Genomic DNA, 15198 nt, shown 5'->3' with positions numbered 1-15198 from the left:
CGTGAGTTGAAAAAAGTTTTTTGTAAATCGTGGAAAAGCCCACGTTTTGCAAAAATATGCAACTCGTGGACCGGACCACATTTTGCCAAAAACTGTTTTTGCAAATCGTGTACCAGTCCACATTTTGAGGCAAAAAGGCACTCAAACTTGACTATAACCCTGCAAGAAAGATTTTATACTTGAGTATACGTCTTCTTCCTTTATGGATAGAAGATTTCACATCTTTGGTCAATTTAAAAAAATTCTTCTCTATATTTAGTTACTACCAACTCGAGCTAGACGAAGCAAGTCTACATTATGGACTAAGTATTCTTATTACGAGTTGCAAAAACATAATTGATTACATATAATTAACTAAAGTTTTAAATATATGCTACTGATCTCTCTTTATCCTGGTTGTGTTGTTCTAGTACATTTTTAAAAGGAATATCTGGAATAGTTAAACCATCTTTCAAAAAATTGAGGCCAAAAAGCAAAACGTTTTTGCCTTATAATTTTTTTTAAAAAAAAATTGTTTAACGAAACAAACGGACGAGTTTCAGATGCTCTGTAAAAGGTTAAAATGGGTCAAAAAACGTGCACATCAATAATAAACTCCTTTTAGTGGAAATGCCAACCCCTTTGGTGTTTTTGGGTGCAAAAAATGTGCCCTTTGCGATCCGACTTCGAAAAATTAAAGACCACCCCAAAAGAAAGGACAATCCGCGCAAAAAAAGGTTCTTCCTATAACTGGCCGAGCTAATCAGCTTAGATCAAAATTCGGTACATTTTTTTTTTGTGCGGATTTCCCTTCAAAGGCACTAGTCTTTAATTTTCTCCTTAAATTGCAGGTCTTTAATTTTTGTCCTTCGCTTAACACCATGAGTTTGAGTCAAACTCGTCCGATCGTGTAGAGCTGATCGTAAACTCTACTTAAGGTAGAGTTTGAAACTCTGCCTCGAAGGTAACAAAACTTCGTATTTCGCGAATCCAAACTCTACCTGCGTTTTTTTTTTTTTTTTTAATTTTTTGACCGAAAGCGGTGCTCGAACCCGAAACTGTTAATTTTGAAAGGGACAAAAAATTAAAGAACAATTTAACAAAAAATTAAAGACCACCCCATCCCGAATAAGGACGATCGTGCAAATTGCCCAATTGGGTATGATGAACCCCTAGCAAGATTTGATAATGGGTCTAGAATGCAAGGAGTTGATTGTTAACCACTTGATTATATGTTCGAATCCTATTTATAGATTTTTTTGTGGAATTCTTTAATTCAAAATAAAGGCACTCCAATATTAATTTGTCGGCTAAACAATGACCTATTACGTCTTTATCACTTCTGTTAATAGCCAATATAATTAGAACAGATAGTTTATTAATGTACCCTATTTATTTCTTGACTATTATATGTTACTCATCGGTCCCAAAATAAGTGTTATTTTAGCAAAAATTATTTATCGAAAAATAAGTGTCATCTTAGAATTTCAAAAAAACAAGTGTTTCCAACTATGCGTTTAACACTAAAAAAGTAGTCTCCTTAATATTGCTCAATTCTACAAAAAAAAAATAAAAAAATCTAATAAATAAGGATAATTTGATAAACTCCATATTGTATTTATTAATTTCTTAATGGGCGCGATTTTTGCTAAAGTGATACTTATTTTGAGGCGGAGGGAGTACTATTACAAAGTGAGTATTGCTACTAATTACTTTTGACCTCTTTAAGAACAAGGACAAGATTGAAAAGAATAGCAACAATTATTTTGCGCTCAAACAATATTGTTCATTGTATCGCATTATGTTTTGCGAGACTAGAAAATCATTATCAACATCATATACTCCTCCCTCCCTAAATACTTGTCACTTTTTCACCCCTCCTTAAATTATATAAAATTTTAATCAATATTTTAAGATATATTTTAATCATAATAATGTGAGAACAATTATAATATTCACTTCTCGTCAAACTATCTAAATTTTGATTAATAATAATAAGAGAAAAATTACAATGTATAGTATTTTTTTTTTATAATTTTTGAATATAAATATTTTAATTTTTTAAAATTTAATTAATCATTCAATTTTACTTAAAAATTAGTCAAATTGCCATTGAAAAGTGAAACGAGGCAAATATATTAGAAAGAAATGATTAGAACTTTTTATTAAAATCAAAATAGAAATGGGCTTGGAACTTCTCCAACCTTTATTAACTACAGTAATTATAGAAACTCTTTGAAACTAATTAGGAAAGTAGAAACATAGATAACACAAACACATCCAGCTGACTACTCACACTTCACTCACTCAAATCACAAAGCTAAGAGTGTGTAACAGTGACAAAAATCCCATTTTCATCCCATGGCCAAAGAATCCCATCATTTACAATCCATGGCCAAAGAATCATCAGAATCATCTGTATCTCAACCCCACCCTAACACCACCACCACCACCACCACCACCACAACAACAACAAACCCCATTAATAATGTATCTCTCCCAGCTCATTTACCACCCACTAAACTTCCTTCAAGACCAAGAAAAACCCGCAAACTTTCCAACACTGACACTTGTTCCCCCAAAACTTCCATTATTATTTCAAGAATCATCCCTCGTTCACTTTCATCTTCAGGTGAGCTTGAATCCGCCATTAATTACCTTAAATCTTCTGACCCATTACTTTCTCCATTAATGCAAACATACCCACTTCCAATTCTTGAACTTTTTCAACCCCCTTTTCTTGCCTTAACAAAATCCATTCTTTTTCAACAACTTGCTTATAAAGCCGGGTCAAGTATTTATACCCGGTTTATATCTCTATGTAATGGTGAATCTAATGTATGTCCAGATATGGTGTTGAGTTTGACACCACAACAACTTAGACAAGTTGGTGTATCTGCTAGAAAAGCAAGTTATTTACATGATTTAGCAAGAAAGTATAAAAATGGGATTTTGTCAGATAAATCAATTGTTGATATGGATGATAAATCACTTTTTACTATGTTAACTATGGTTAATGGAATTGGTTCTTGGTCAGTTCATATGTTTATGATTTTTTCATTACATAGGCCTGATGTGTTACCAATACATGATCTTGGTATTAGGAAAGGTGTGCAAATGTTATATGGACTTGAGGATTTACCTAGGCCATCACAAATGGATCAGTTGTGTGAGAAATGGAAACCGTATAGGTCGGTAGCTTCGTGGTATATTTGGAGGTATGTAGAGGCAAAAGGGGCGAATTCAAAAGCGAATAATGTGGTGGGGAATTCTAATGTTAGTTTACAACAGCAGATGTTGACAATGCAGCAACAACAACGTCAATCGGATCAGCAGTTCTTGGATCCTATTAATGGGGTTCTTAATGTTGGGTATGTTTCCTATTGTTTCTAGTTTGCAATTAATCGTCATGCATTTTTTCATGTTTGGTCATTGCATTCTAATAGTATATAGTGCATTAATGATGGTTATCGGTGGGGGAAAGTTGGTTGATTAGTTTTGTTAGTTGAGATAAATGTATGATAATGTTGAGAGTGTTGATGCCGCGTGGCCATATTGTAACTTTAGTGAACCGAAATTTTGGTCAGGAACTTCATAATGATTGGTGAGTAAAATACCTAGGATGGTTGGAATTAAAAATTTTAGGCGGTCGGTTCTTTTTGCTTCTTCAGTATATATCAGTTAACACATTGAGATATCCACTTTATCAAATAAGCACATTGAAAAATCCTTGCAGGGTAGATAAAGAATAGAATAGTTGGAGTATGTTAATCTTGATATAATGACAGCATGGTGATCCTATAATTGAAGGTGGGAGAGGACTCACTCTCTGGAGAAAAGTTAAGTACGTAATGAGCAATAACATTAATGCATAATAATATAATAATGCAACGGCCCATGGTACCTCATTATTGAAGCCTTTGATCTTCAAGCCAATTGTACAAGTTTGTATGCATTTCTTTGCTTCGAGTTTGGCAACTTTTGCAGACCTTGCTTGTAGATTCACCTCTCTTCTATGGATTGGAAATTAGACATTTTCTCGAATCTTCTCCAGTGTTTAGGATGTGGAGAATTGGAGATGATTCTCCTTATATTTCAATGTTTCAGCCATTGGCTTTGGCATATATTTGATGGCTGGTGTTACATTTTTCTTGGTTAACAGTTCCAAGAGTAGCCTTATTGACTTGAGCTGAGTGATTGATTTGCTATTGCGATCAATGAGAATAAGAACCCATGTGCTTTACATGTAACTAAAGCATGAGAATGTGACACTTAATCAGTTTGAAATGTTCCTCCAAACTAGTCCAGGGCCAAACTTTATCCTTGACTTTAGTCATTCCCACTTCTCGTCACCATCTGCCCCAAAATATGGAACCATGATAATGCTCTATATAGACTTCGCGTCCAAGATGTTCTGAAAACCTTTTCTGGTTTAAGGTGCTAATTTGTAATATTAGATTAATATGTCAACCAAAAAAAGTAGGTGCTACTATGTTACCTTATTAAAAAAAAATAGAAAAAAGGTAGGTGCTACTTACTCCCATCCCTTTTAACTAAACAACTTTGTCATGACTTTCAGTGACTACAATATCATCCCCATACTTATGGAAGTACTTTACTATGTTCTGAATTCTAATGAGCAAGTAACCATTTTTTCCCCGATAAAGTTCTAATGAGGAAGTAAACACAATTGATCAAATTTCCCACATTCAGGCTAAGTGATTTAAGGGGCTAAGAATGCAAACAACCAAGCTAAGTATGACGCTGGTGACATTTAAGAGCCTCCTAATTGGAGAAGAGCGGATTCAGTGAAGACACAACTAAGTTATTCTCTTCATATAGATATTATGTTGCTTGGTTAATGTTATTGTAATGATAAAGGTTTTCATATATTTCCATGTTGCGGTCATGGTGCCTAGTAGTAGACAATTACTTCTAATGATGCTTTAGTGATCCTCATAGCAGTTTTCAATGTTAAGGTTTTTCCCGTTAAAAAAGTTATTATGGTAGTGAATTTACTTCTTGAATGTAGAGTTAGAGGCCTAATTCTAATTCACAGATTGGTTGACTAGTAATTGCTTTCAAAACCTCTGAGTAAAATGAAGATTTACTGAGGTAAGAAACAGTTTAGGAAATAGAGAAACCTAGTTGTGAAACAATGCTTCTAGTCCCTTTTCTTTAAAGTCGAGATTGAACAAGAAGTACATGTTTAATATCATTCGGATAGATCTTGATATAGGGCATGGAAGAGAGATCAAGTGGTGTCTTCTGCTTGTCATAGAACTACGTGTTCATACATGGTCCTCTTCCTTCTTCATGGGTCCTCCTTATTGAGATTGACTACCACTTTCTTTGCTATGCTGCTTTACTCGAAATTCAATTTTTTTGTGCTAGGTGAGAATTGTCATGGTCCTTTGGACTATACTAGATAGGACAGGACTCCTTATGAAAAAAAACTAGATAAGACAGGACTCATATATAGGATAAATAAAACTAGAAGAATCCTACCTTGAAGGTGGGTAAGTTTTAGAATTTTATCCAATAATGTGATGTCACAAACACAGGATAATATTGAACAAGAGGGGGAATCTCTAGGCAATAGTTTGACAGCACAAGAATAACAAAAATCTAGGCTGATTTAGTAGGAGTTTGTGGAATGGAAAAGATCACGAGGAAGGAATATGAACATGTTCAGGGCTGCGAATGGTAACAGCGGAAGTAGAAGTGGTAAAGAATTTAAGAAATACTCCTAGAATTTCTTGGAATAACCACCTGGAATTTATTTGGATTAACTTCCAAAGGTAAGGTTGGTTAAGTAACAATGAAGCTTAATGCTCCACTGCTGATCTGGAAGAATGTGTAGGTAGTTGTCAGCTGCAAACGCTAGGACATGCTAAGTAATGCGGAGTAACTTAGCTGAAGACATAAAAAATTCTGCAGTCACTGCCAAAGCATAATTTACCAAATTACTTGACTCGAAAACTTAAATTATGATTCATAGTACTGATATGCACCAAGATTTTCTCTTTTTTATTGCCTTTTGCATCTGAAAGATACCATAAGCAGACAAGCTACTGTTGTCATTTGGTATACTATCATGCCTTGTTGAGCACAGACCACTTATATTTGTTTGTAAACAAAACAAAGTTGCTCCTGCACCATGTTCCTACTTTCTGTAGGCAGCATCTTTTCTTGGCCTTCATGAGTTTACCAATCTGTTGCTAAACTTGCTTTATATCATCTAAAGGACGCAACTTTGAGGAGGCTATATAACTGTCTGGTAAATTGTGTGTTAGATGAGATGGTGTTCCTTTAAGTAGTTCTATGGTATGGCTCCAGATCTCTGATGTCAAAATTGATTATGGAGGCACACATGATAATATTAAAGATATAGATGCATAAAGCCCAGATTGTGTCTGTATGGGTATGTTAAAGGAGAATTGCATTACAACTGAGGTGTATAACATGGCCCTTAATTGCGTTACAATTCTCTTTTATTTGACGCACCTTCCACTAAACAAACACGTCAATCAGAGGCGGATGCAACATAGTTCCAACGGGTTCAAATGAACCCAATATTTTTTTATATCGAACATATCTCCAAAAAGAAATTAATAAAACCAAGTTTTGAACCCATAAATGTGAAAGTCAACGGATTCAAGATAAATATTAAACCCTTAAATCTTGAATCCACCCTTGACGACAATATTCTCCAGGGTAATATTAATTGCTTCTCTCTCTCTCTGGTTTTTCCTTGGTAAAGATTTACTGCAGCCTTTTCTTGTAGCTACAACCCCATTATTTTCTTGTTTGCTAATCTTGAAGTGATCAAAATACAGGGCATGTGCATGGGGACAGTAAGTGAAGTCAAGTCACATAGTTGTCAGTGGCAGTGGAGTTTTTTTGGGGGGTAGCAAATTGCTGAAATGTTGGCAACAGGTTGTCTACATGTACTGAAAAGTCTGGAAATAGCTAAGAACATTGTGAATCCACTTTGTAAGTTCAGCAAGAACTGGTGTTGTAAGTTGTAACTCATCCTTTTTACTGAGAAGGGCCACTTTTTAAATATTAAAAGTTAATTACTCAAAATCTCTTTTGATTACAAAATTCTCCCTTGTTGGTTTTCAAGATTTGAAGAGAATATTCTTACTTTGAGGCTTACGTAAGCAAAGCAATTCTGATCTTATCTGGTAAAACAGAACAGTAACAGGAAAACTGTAGGTGCTGCTTATAGATGTACATACAATAATGTGCAATTAAAGTTTAAACAATTCGGTTGTTTTAATCTCATTTGTAATCTCATGTATTAACAGTTTCATTAACACCAAGTGCTAACTGGCTTAGAGAGAAGTGGATATTCGATTTACTGAAGTTGACTTCATTGGAATTTACGACACAATCTAGGAAATTTCAGATTTGTGTCCTGCTTACCATGACAGATATTATATAGTACTGGTGTGTGAGCTCGTCTTGTAACGAATTACACATGAATTAGTCATGCAAATATTATAGTAGAATATATACTAAAGTGTTTTATCAATACAAATATAGTAAAAACCAAAAAAGAAAAAGAAGAAGAGGATTGTATGTATATCTGAGAGATGTATTAATATTAATTAATGAGGGATAGATTCAGGGCGGATCAAGAAGAGAACGTACAGGTTTACCGGAACCAATAGCTTTTAATAATATCTTGTATATGTTAAGAAAGTTACTAAATATCTATAAATATTTAATTATGAACTCAATTCTTATTGAATATTAACTTAGAGGTTGAAGTAGGAACCCGTAAACTGTTAATCTTTGGATTCGCCTCAACCTAGATTGGTAATTTAATTTTTTGTAGGGATATTTTGGTCTTGATTCTGCTTCTATTAAGAAGTAGCTAGAATTTGCAACTTCTTCCCAACAACAACAAAAAATTGCTTCTGCGACCTTTCAAAACATCCTTTTTTGCCAAACACCTCAATCTCCCAAAAAAAAAAAAAAAAGTTTTTAAACTTCTCATATGCTTGGCCAAACAGAAATATACAAATTCACTGCACAATCATACGGTATCAAAAGATATGTCAAGGAACCAATATGTTGCAAAATTATCAAAACTGTAAAATATGATTTGTGCATGTAATAAAAAACATTATATTATACATCATCTTGATGTAGCAAAACGGATAAATATGCGGCAATTTGTCCAATCAACAGTATCCTGGGTAATAACGTAGTAGTTTAATATAATAAGACATGAAATTGACGAGGCTATTGATGTATAAATAAGAATATCCCACCAGGATATCCTCAAATTATCAAAAACTTCCCAATCAAACCTTTTAAATTCCCTATTTCATTTTCTCAGTACGTAGTATATATAGCAACATGCAAGTAACACTACTTGCTCAGACAAAAATTAGCATATATCTCTCTACAATTACACTTAAATTCTAGCCATGAACTATGAAAATTATGACCCTTTTTTTCCTGACCAACCTGTGGTGGATCTTTATCTTCCAATATGGGCTAAACTTCCAGGTTTTAAGTCCAAACAAGCTTTCATTTGGGCCGAAGATGGCCCAATGCAGCCTTCATCACTCACATATGAAGAGCTAAATAGTTCAGTTCAATGCATTTCCTCAGAGTTGTTGCTTAGTTTGAGAAAAAATGATGTTGTTCTAGTGTTGTGCTCTCCTGGACTTGAATTTGTTGAAATAATTTTTGGGTGTCAAAGGGCTGGCCTTTTAGCTGTACCAATTGTACCTCCTCATCCATCTTTTTCGAACGAAAATTACCACCATCTACTTAGAGTTGTGTCCCAAACGAGGCCTAAAGTTGCTATAACACAACGCGATTACATCAAACATGTTGAGAAGTATGTTGCAAGATCGAGTAATAAGAAGTTGTCCGAGGCCTTGCAGAAGGTTCGATGGATTTCAACCGAGGATTTGAAGGGCAAGAAAATGAAAATGCAATTAGAAAATGTGAATTCTGCTAGTGGTTTTAATTATAATGGTTGCAATGTTGATGATGTGTACTTAATTCAGTACACTTCTGGTACAACTGCTATTCCTAAGCCTGTTTTAGTGACTGCAGGCTCTGCAGCTCATAACGTTAGAGTCGCAAGGAAAGCTTATGATTTTCACCCGAATACGGTTGTTGTCTCGTGGTTACCACAGTACCATGATTGTGGACTCATGTTTTTATTGCTAACGATTGTATCCGGGGCAACATGTGTGTTGACATCCCCGAATGCATTTGTCAATCGTCCTAGAATATGGCTTGAATTGATTTCGGAGTTTAAGGCAACTTGCACTCCGGTTCCTTCCTTTGCTTTACCACTCGTGCTGAAACGTGGTCATGCTGGGGCAACTGTTTCAGGAACTGTTAATCCTATTAGTATGTTGAGCTTGAAGAATTTGATCATCGTTAACGAGCCAATTTATAATTCTCGTGTTGAAGAATTTGTTGAAGTGTTTAAGCCTTTTGGGCTAAATCCTTTGGCAATTTCTCCCTCATATGGCTTGGCTGAAAATGGCACATTTGTTTCAACATCATGGAGAAGTAGTAATAGTGACAACTTTTGGACTTTTCCAACATACAAAAAGCTCTTACCAAGTGCTAGACTTGATGAAGATGTTGACATCGAAATTTTAGTTGTTAATGAAGAAACAAATGAGATTGTGAAAGATGGGGTTGAAGGAGAAATATGGATTTCATCTCCTAGCAATGCTATTGGATATTTAGGACATCCATCTTTAACTCGACACGTGTTCAATGCTAGACTTAAAAACAAGGCGGGAAATTGCTATGTCCGAACAGGGGATAGAGGAGTTGTCAAAGGAGAACAAAGATTTTTATACTTGACAGGTCGATGTTCAGACATTATTAAACTCCCAAATGGACAAGAAATACATCCACATTATTTGGAGACAACAACTTATAATAGTTGCCCGAATTTCATACGAGGTGGCTGTGTTGCCGCATTCGAGATGTCTGAATCTGAATACAAATCTATTGTCGTTGTAGCGGAGGTGCAGAGCAAGGGTGAAACAGAGAGTGATGTGTTTTTGAAGCAAATTTGTGAAGGAATAAGGAAAGGAGTAATGAAAGAAGAGGGTGTTGGAGTTGGACTAGTGGTACTTGTTAAAGTTGGAAGTGTACCAAAGACTACTTCTGGGAAAATACAAAGATGGCTTGCTAAGTATAAGTTTGTGAAGTCACAAATGAATATTATCACGCAAATGAAGTTTGATAATAATGGGAATGTACAAAGCACAGTGCAAAAAGTGATGCAAAATGGAAAAAAAGAGACTAAAAAGGGAAAGAAAGTGCTAGTTGTGGAAGAAGAAGAAGGGATGTTTTTTGCTCCACCAAATAGAACTTTGAAATCTTCTCTTTAATAATTTAATCAAAGGGTTAGTTCAGAAACTCTCTGAACTTTTAAATTATTATCCTCTATGTGTATATGATCCTAAGTTTTTGAAATATTACTATGGATAATGTGTTTTATGTATTATGTCTTGACCTACATGTTAAATATGTACTAGTACTTTGTTTATATCAGAAATAAGTGAATATATGGATTGAGGCAATCAACTTCTGCACAAAAGCACATGAAAAAGAGACAAAAAAGAGGATATTAAAAAAATGGAGGAAAGTTCTCTATATTTTAGCATAATTGCTATATTTGTGAACCTCATTCTATTCAAAAGCTTTTAAATATGCAAGTCGACATATATTACATTACCTGACCCAGTCGGAACTAGGCGTGGGAAAACTAACCCCGAAAACGTGACACGTTCAATGGCGTCCAAGTTAGAGTGGATGATTAACCCATCCATTTAATAATTTAGTAGTTTATTTTGACCATTTCAATTCAATTCATCTAAAAGTCGGGTTAATTTAAGCTAAATATAATATGTAGCCCAGATTGACCCATGAGAATATTTGTCAAAATACTTTTTTTTTTTACATGTTATAGACAACAACTAATAAAGAAAAAAAACTATTAGTTTTGTTTGGTAATTAAGCAAATTAAAATAAAATAAACAAAACATTATTAAAATTTGACGAGAATCGAGCAAGTTGGAGTATGACCCACTGTTTAGCTCATCTTAACCGCTGCACGCCTCATTAATGCGGTTTTTATTAAGTCCGTCTATTTCGACCTGTTCAACTTTTATACTATGTATTACTTACAAGGCTTATGCAAATATTTTAAGATTTTAGTGATGTCTTCTCACACCTCGTTTACCTGACGGGCGTTTCTTTCAATTTAGTGATGCGTTTCTTTCAATTTAGTGATATTTTAAAATTAACGCCAGATTAGTTAATTTATTGTAATCTCATAAGTTTCAAATTCTTTCATTCGACACCGACTAACATGAATATTTAAAATTTGTGAGCAATATCGTTTTCTTCTTCTTCTTACTCGCAGTAAAAGAAGACATAGATAAGGGGTCGTTAATTTGGTTAAAAACCAAATTATCTTGGGATCATAACCACGACTATTTATCCCACCTTTTGTATGAAATAGATAATTCCTTGATTGTGGTATTAAATTTATTCTGGTTTAGTGTCTGTCACCCTCAAGAAAATAAGGTATAAATTTAATCTCAAATTTTATACCGGGATAAATCACTTAATCCGTCCACCAAACGGCCCCTTACGGGATACAAAAGAGTGATAAATAAAATAGTTACTTGTATTGTGTGTTTTCACCAAATCAAACCATTTAACTTTGACAGTTAAAAATTAATGTAAGGATAGATGTCCTTTAATTATGATTAAGTTATAAATATGTCTATGCAAAAGACACATGGATGAATTTTACCAAGAAATGTCCATGGCACTTAACATCATTCATAACAGGGTCAAGATTCGGGAGATATGGCAATAACTATAAGCTTCAAATACAAACTTCTGTCCTTGTTACTTTTTCCAAAAGGAAAAAAGAAGCAGCAAACCATTTCCAAAAGAGGAAACGTACATTTAAAACCGACAGAAAACCCCACAAGCATCATAATTAATTGAAATGGACAACACAAAGTAAATGAATAGACACTGCATTTATATTCGACAAAAATAATAAAGATCAACAATACTCTTGTAATAAAGATCAACAATACTCTTGTAAACATTCACATTAGATGAATGTTTCCTTTGATCCAACGGCTGGCTGTGGCAATATTATAATGCGTACCTACCGTTTGGAAAGGCGTTTTCCGGCAAAATAAACTCATTTTTAGAAATCCATCCAAATTTAAACGAATTAGATCATTATCCGTGTGTTGACTAAATCTAACATATTGAAACCAAAATGATGACCCTCAAAATTATCGATCAAATGGGTCATACAACTCACATTAAAAAAAATCTAACCTGGAGATTAGAATATCTTTTTAATGATTGAAAATCCATTTTGGACCAATCTTTAGGATATACCCCAACTTTCAATACTCGATGATGATTGACTCGCCCTTCTTTTCTACACTTGAGTACCAGATTTAATTCACATGACATAAGGTCCAAACATGTAATCTAAGTCACTAGCTAGTCTCTGTGGGGATTAAGAATTTTCTAAACTTGAAGCAAATTAAGCTAATAATTTACGAACAATACATTCGTATTCACTTTTTTCAAAAAGCAAAACAAAAAACGAAGAAAAATTGGGTCATGATCTATTATTCGACTCATTTTGACCCAAAAAGAACTACTCCTAAGTTAAATTAGTCTAAAATTCAGTGACAACGAGTGTAAGAAAGAGAGCTGAAAAATTCAGATGAATAAAGGTTCCAAGTACAACAACAAAATCTGATTAAGGGGTTCCTTAGTTACAATAATGCTACATAGAAAAAAAGCTGGCTAGCACCGTACGATTCCTAGTAAGATTACATAAGCAGAAGCCAAATCCCGATAAATTTCGTTTTTCCCTCTTAATTAATTAAAGGTTGATCTTCTTGTGTGTTCTTTTTAGCAGAAGGGTTCTTATTATTATGCATCCAAACCTTAAAAACCTGTCTCTTCACACCAACTTGAGAGCAGAATCTTTGTACTTCAGTGTCATCTTCTCTTGGAATTCTCCACCCTAGCTTTTCAGCAAATTCCAACATTTTTTCCTTCTGTTCTTGACTGAACTTTGTCCTAAACCTTTTCTTAGCCAACACATATGGTGGTTGAGGTTGTGGAGGCAGTGAAGTTGCCTGCTGATGATAAGTGTTGAAGTTGATTTCTTCGCTTGATGAGTCCGTAGCCCCACTACCCCCGCTACCTGTTGAAGATAATAAACATATAATTTCTCTCTAACAATTTTAACTTCTAGATGAGATTGTCATATAATTCATCATGATACCAGAACAAACTGAGGTCTTAGGTTCGAGTCCACTCAAGGCATTATAAGAAAAAAGTTCACTGTTTTGCTCATAGAAAAAGGTACAAGTTCACTCGTGAAGGAATGTGTTGCAAACATAATGAAGTACACTCCCGTTTCAATTTGTATTTTACTTATCGTTTAGTCTGTTTCAAAAAGAAGTCCTTTTATGTAAGGGTATTTAATAGAGTTTCTAAATCTACCATTCTCATCTTAATTATTATTAATGATACTCTTTATAGAAATGATATGACATGTGTAAAATCACAATATTCTTGATACGGAGTACATTATATACACATTTTTACTCTTAAATTTCGTGTCATGTAAAATTAAGACACATAAAATAAGATGTAAGAATAAATAAAAATATACTATTTTATTACAGCTTAAAACTTTTAGACGAGATGATCACATAATTCGACGTTACCTCCGAACGCCATTTTGACAGGCTGAGGTGGCATGGCAGTCCAAATAGACCTTCCGCCGTGTTGATGGTGGTGATGATTCAACGATGGTATCGGAGAAGGAAGCGGTTGAGGAAGCTGTAGTGGATGCACAACCATAATGCCGGCATTATTATTCTCATTGTTCGGCTGTTCTTTCCTGTGGAAATTACGGTGACAGTTACAAGCAGCACATTTCAATGCCTCCAAAGTTCCTTCTTCACCACTCGGCATGAACTCACCACATCCATCAGTAACATTTCCGCCAATGTTAGCAGCATGGTTTTTGAGACATTCACGGTACCTAGCTCTTGCTGTTACCTTAATTTTATTAGATCCACCGCCACTGGCAGCGGAATTATACGGTGCAACGCCAACGACAGCTGGCGTTGCACCTCCACCAGAGGATTTTTCGTGATCTTGAATGTTGGGTGGGAGGTGGTTGTTGCCTCCTTGATCTGTGTTTCGATCAAGTGAATGATACCCTAAAGAACCTGGCATTCTCATTTCCTTTTCTTCACCAGCTAATGCCATACTTAAGTAAAACCCTAATTAACTTAACCTAAATGACTAGTTAAGAAACCCTAACCCTATTTTCTTATGTGGTAATCCTATGGTTTACACATGAACATAGGAGGAAAGTACAAGTTAGAAAAACTCTAATAAGATGAAAAAAATAGCTGAACTACGTTTATGTAACCTTAAACAAAGGCAATCAGCTAGTACACTCAAAAAATCTTTTGCTTGCCTCACAATTAAACAATAAATCTTATGTGGGGTGGGAGAGAAAAAGAAAGGGTAATATGAAGAAGAAATTAAAGCTGGAAATAAAGAGGATGGGGCCCTAGAACTACCTTAGAAGAAGCAAAGCCGGCGGACCACCACCTTAAAAATGCATGAAATTGAGATTAAGAAATTGTCACTTGGCTTTAAATTTTTTTGTTGTTGAAAGGTTTGGAAGAGAGAGAGACAGAGAGATCAAAGGATAAGGGAGGAAATTAAAGTGATGAGGTTTGTTTTAAGGTTGTGGAAGAGAAAAGTTGTGTGTTGGTTCGGAGGCAACAGGGGGAGAATAGAATGTAAGAAACAAGAGACAACATGGTTGCTTGAGATGGAGCTAAAAAAAAGTTTTTCTTTCAAAGTTAAAAGTGATGAGGAGAGGAGATAAGAGAGAGTAGTGCGGAACAGCGAAGATAGAGTGAATAATAATATGTGATGAGCTTATGGAGAGGGTGTTAAGGGAAACAATAGAGGACTGAGCATAAGAAAACAACCGACAATGTCATGTTCTGTCCTCTCCCACGCCCTGCCAACATTGGCCCCATTCCCACCACCCTCCTTCATTATTGCCCCACCCCCTACCCCACCCATGAGGTGGGTGAAGGAATTCTCTTTTTTTCCTAATTACTCTTT

At 34.9% G+C, this 15198-nt stretch overlaps 4 protein-coding genes across 5 annotated transcripts in view; 2 read left to right on the top strand and 2 right to left on the bottom strand.

Annotated features, from left to right (window-relative positions):
- The window catches only part of LOC132033220 (uncharacterized), a 77187-nt gene that overhangs the window by 30332 nt on the left and 31657 nt on the right, over positions 1–15198 (bottom strand). The gene's annotated exons all lie outside the window — the stretch shown is intronic.
- On the top strand, positions 2241–7068 carry LOC132033218 (uncharacterized). Of its 2 annotated transcripts, XM_059423117.1 has the most exons (3): positions 2241–3350; positions 6819–6865; positions 6897–7068. In XM_059423117.1, the coding sequence occupies exons 1-2, from the start codon at positions 2341–2343 to the stop codon at positions 6838–6840; spliced, it is 1032 nt and encodes a 343-aa protein (XP_059279100.1). In that variant the 5' UTR covers positions 2241–2340; the 3' UTR covers positions 6841–6865; positions 6897–7068. The 2 variants fall into 2 exon arrangements, with proteins under 2 accessions (XP_059279100.1, XP_059279099.1); XM_059423116.1 differs by having other exon boundaries at positions 2242–3350; positions 6819–7068.
- LOC132033216 (uncharacterized) lies at positions 8377–10409 on the top strand. Its single transcript, XM_059423114.1, has one exon. The coding sequence runs from the start codon at positions 8424–8426 to the stop codon at positions 10368–10370; it is 1947 nt and encodes a 648-aa protein (XP_059279097.1). The 5' UTR covers positions 8377–8423; the 3' UTR covers positions 10371–10409.
- LOC132033215 (zinc-finger homeodomain protein 2-like) lies at positions 12770–15008 on the bottom strand. The gene is made up of 2 exons (XM_059423113.1): positions 13770–15008; positions 12770–13240 (listed from the first exon to the last, which is right to left on the bottom strand). The coding sequence occupies exons 1-2, from the start codon at positions 14317–14319 to the stop codon at positions 12906–12908; spliced, it is 885 nt and encodes a 294-aa protein (XP_059279096.1). The 5' UTR covers positions 14320–15008; the 3' UTR covers positions 12770–12905.

This window comes from Lycium ferocissimum, chromosome 10 (genome assembly GCF_029784015.1).
Source record: "Lycium ferocissimum isolate CSIRO_LF1 chromosome 10, AGI_CSIRO_Lferr_CH_V1, whole genome shotgun sequence".
Classification (NCBI taxonomy): Eukaryota; Viridiplantae; Streptophyta; class Magnoliopsida; order Solanales; family Solanaceae; genus Lycium; species Lycium ferocissimum.
Note: the sequence above shows the minus strand (reverse complement) of the source record. Positions and strands in the feature narration are given on the sequence as shown.

Excerpts from the sequence above, each read along its gene's own strand:
- LOC132033218 (XM_059423117.1), top strand. The coding sequence starts at position 2,341 with ATGGCCAAAGAATCCCATCATTTACAATCCATGGCCAAAGAATCATCA. Across the intron at positions 3,351-6,818 it reads AATGGGGTTCTTAATGTTGG|GGCATGTGCATGGGGACAGT; the intron begins GTATGTTTCCTA and ends ATCAAAATACAG.
- LOC132033216 (XM_059423114.1), top strand. The coding sequence starts at position 8,424 with ATGAACTATGAAAATTATGACCCTTTTTTTCCTGACCAACCTGTGGTG.
- LOC132033215 (XM_059423113.1), bottom strand. The coding sequence starts at position 14,319 with ATGGCATTAGCTGGTGAAGAAAAGGAAATGAGAATGCCAGGTTCTTTA. Across the intron at positions 13,241-13,769 it reads TGTCAAAATGGCGTTCGGAG|GTAGCGGGGGTAGTGGGGCT; the intron begins GTAACGTCGAAT and ends TATCTTCAACAG.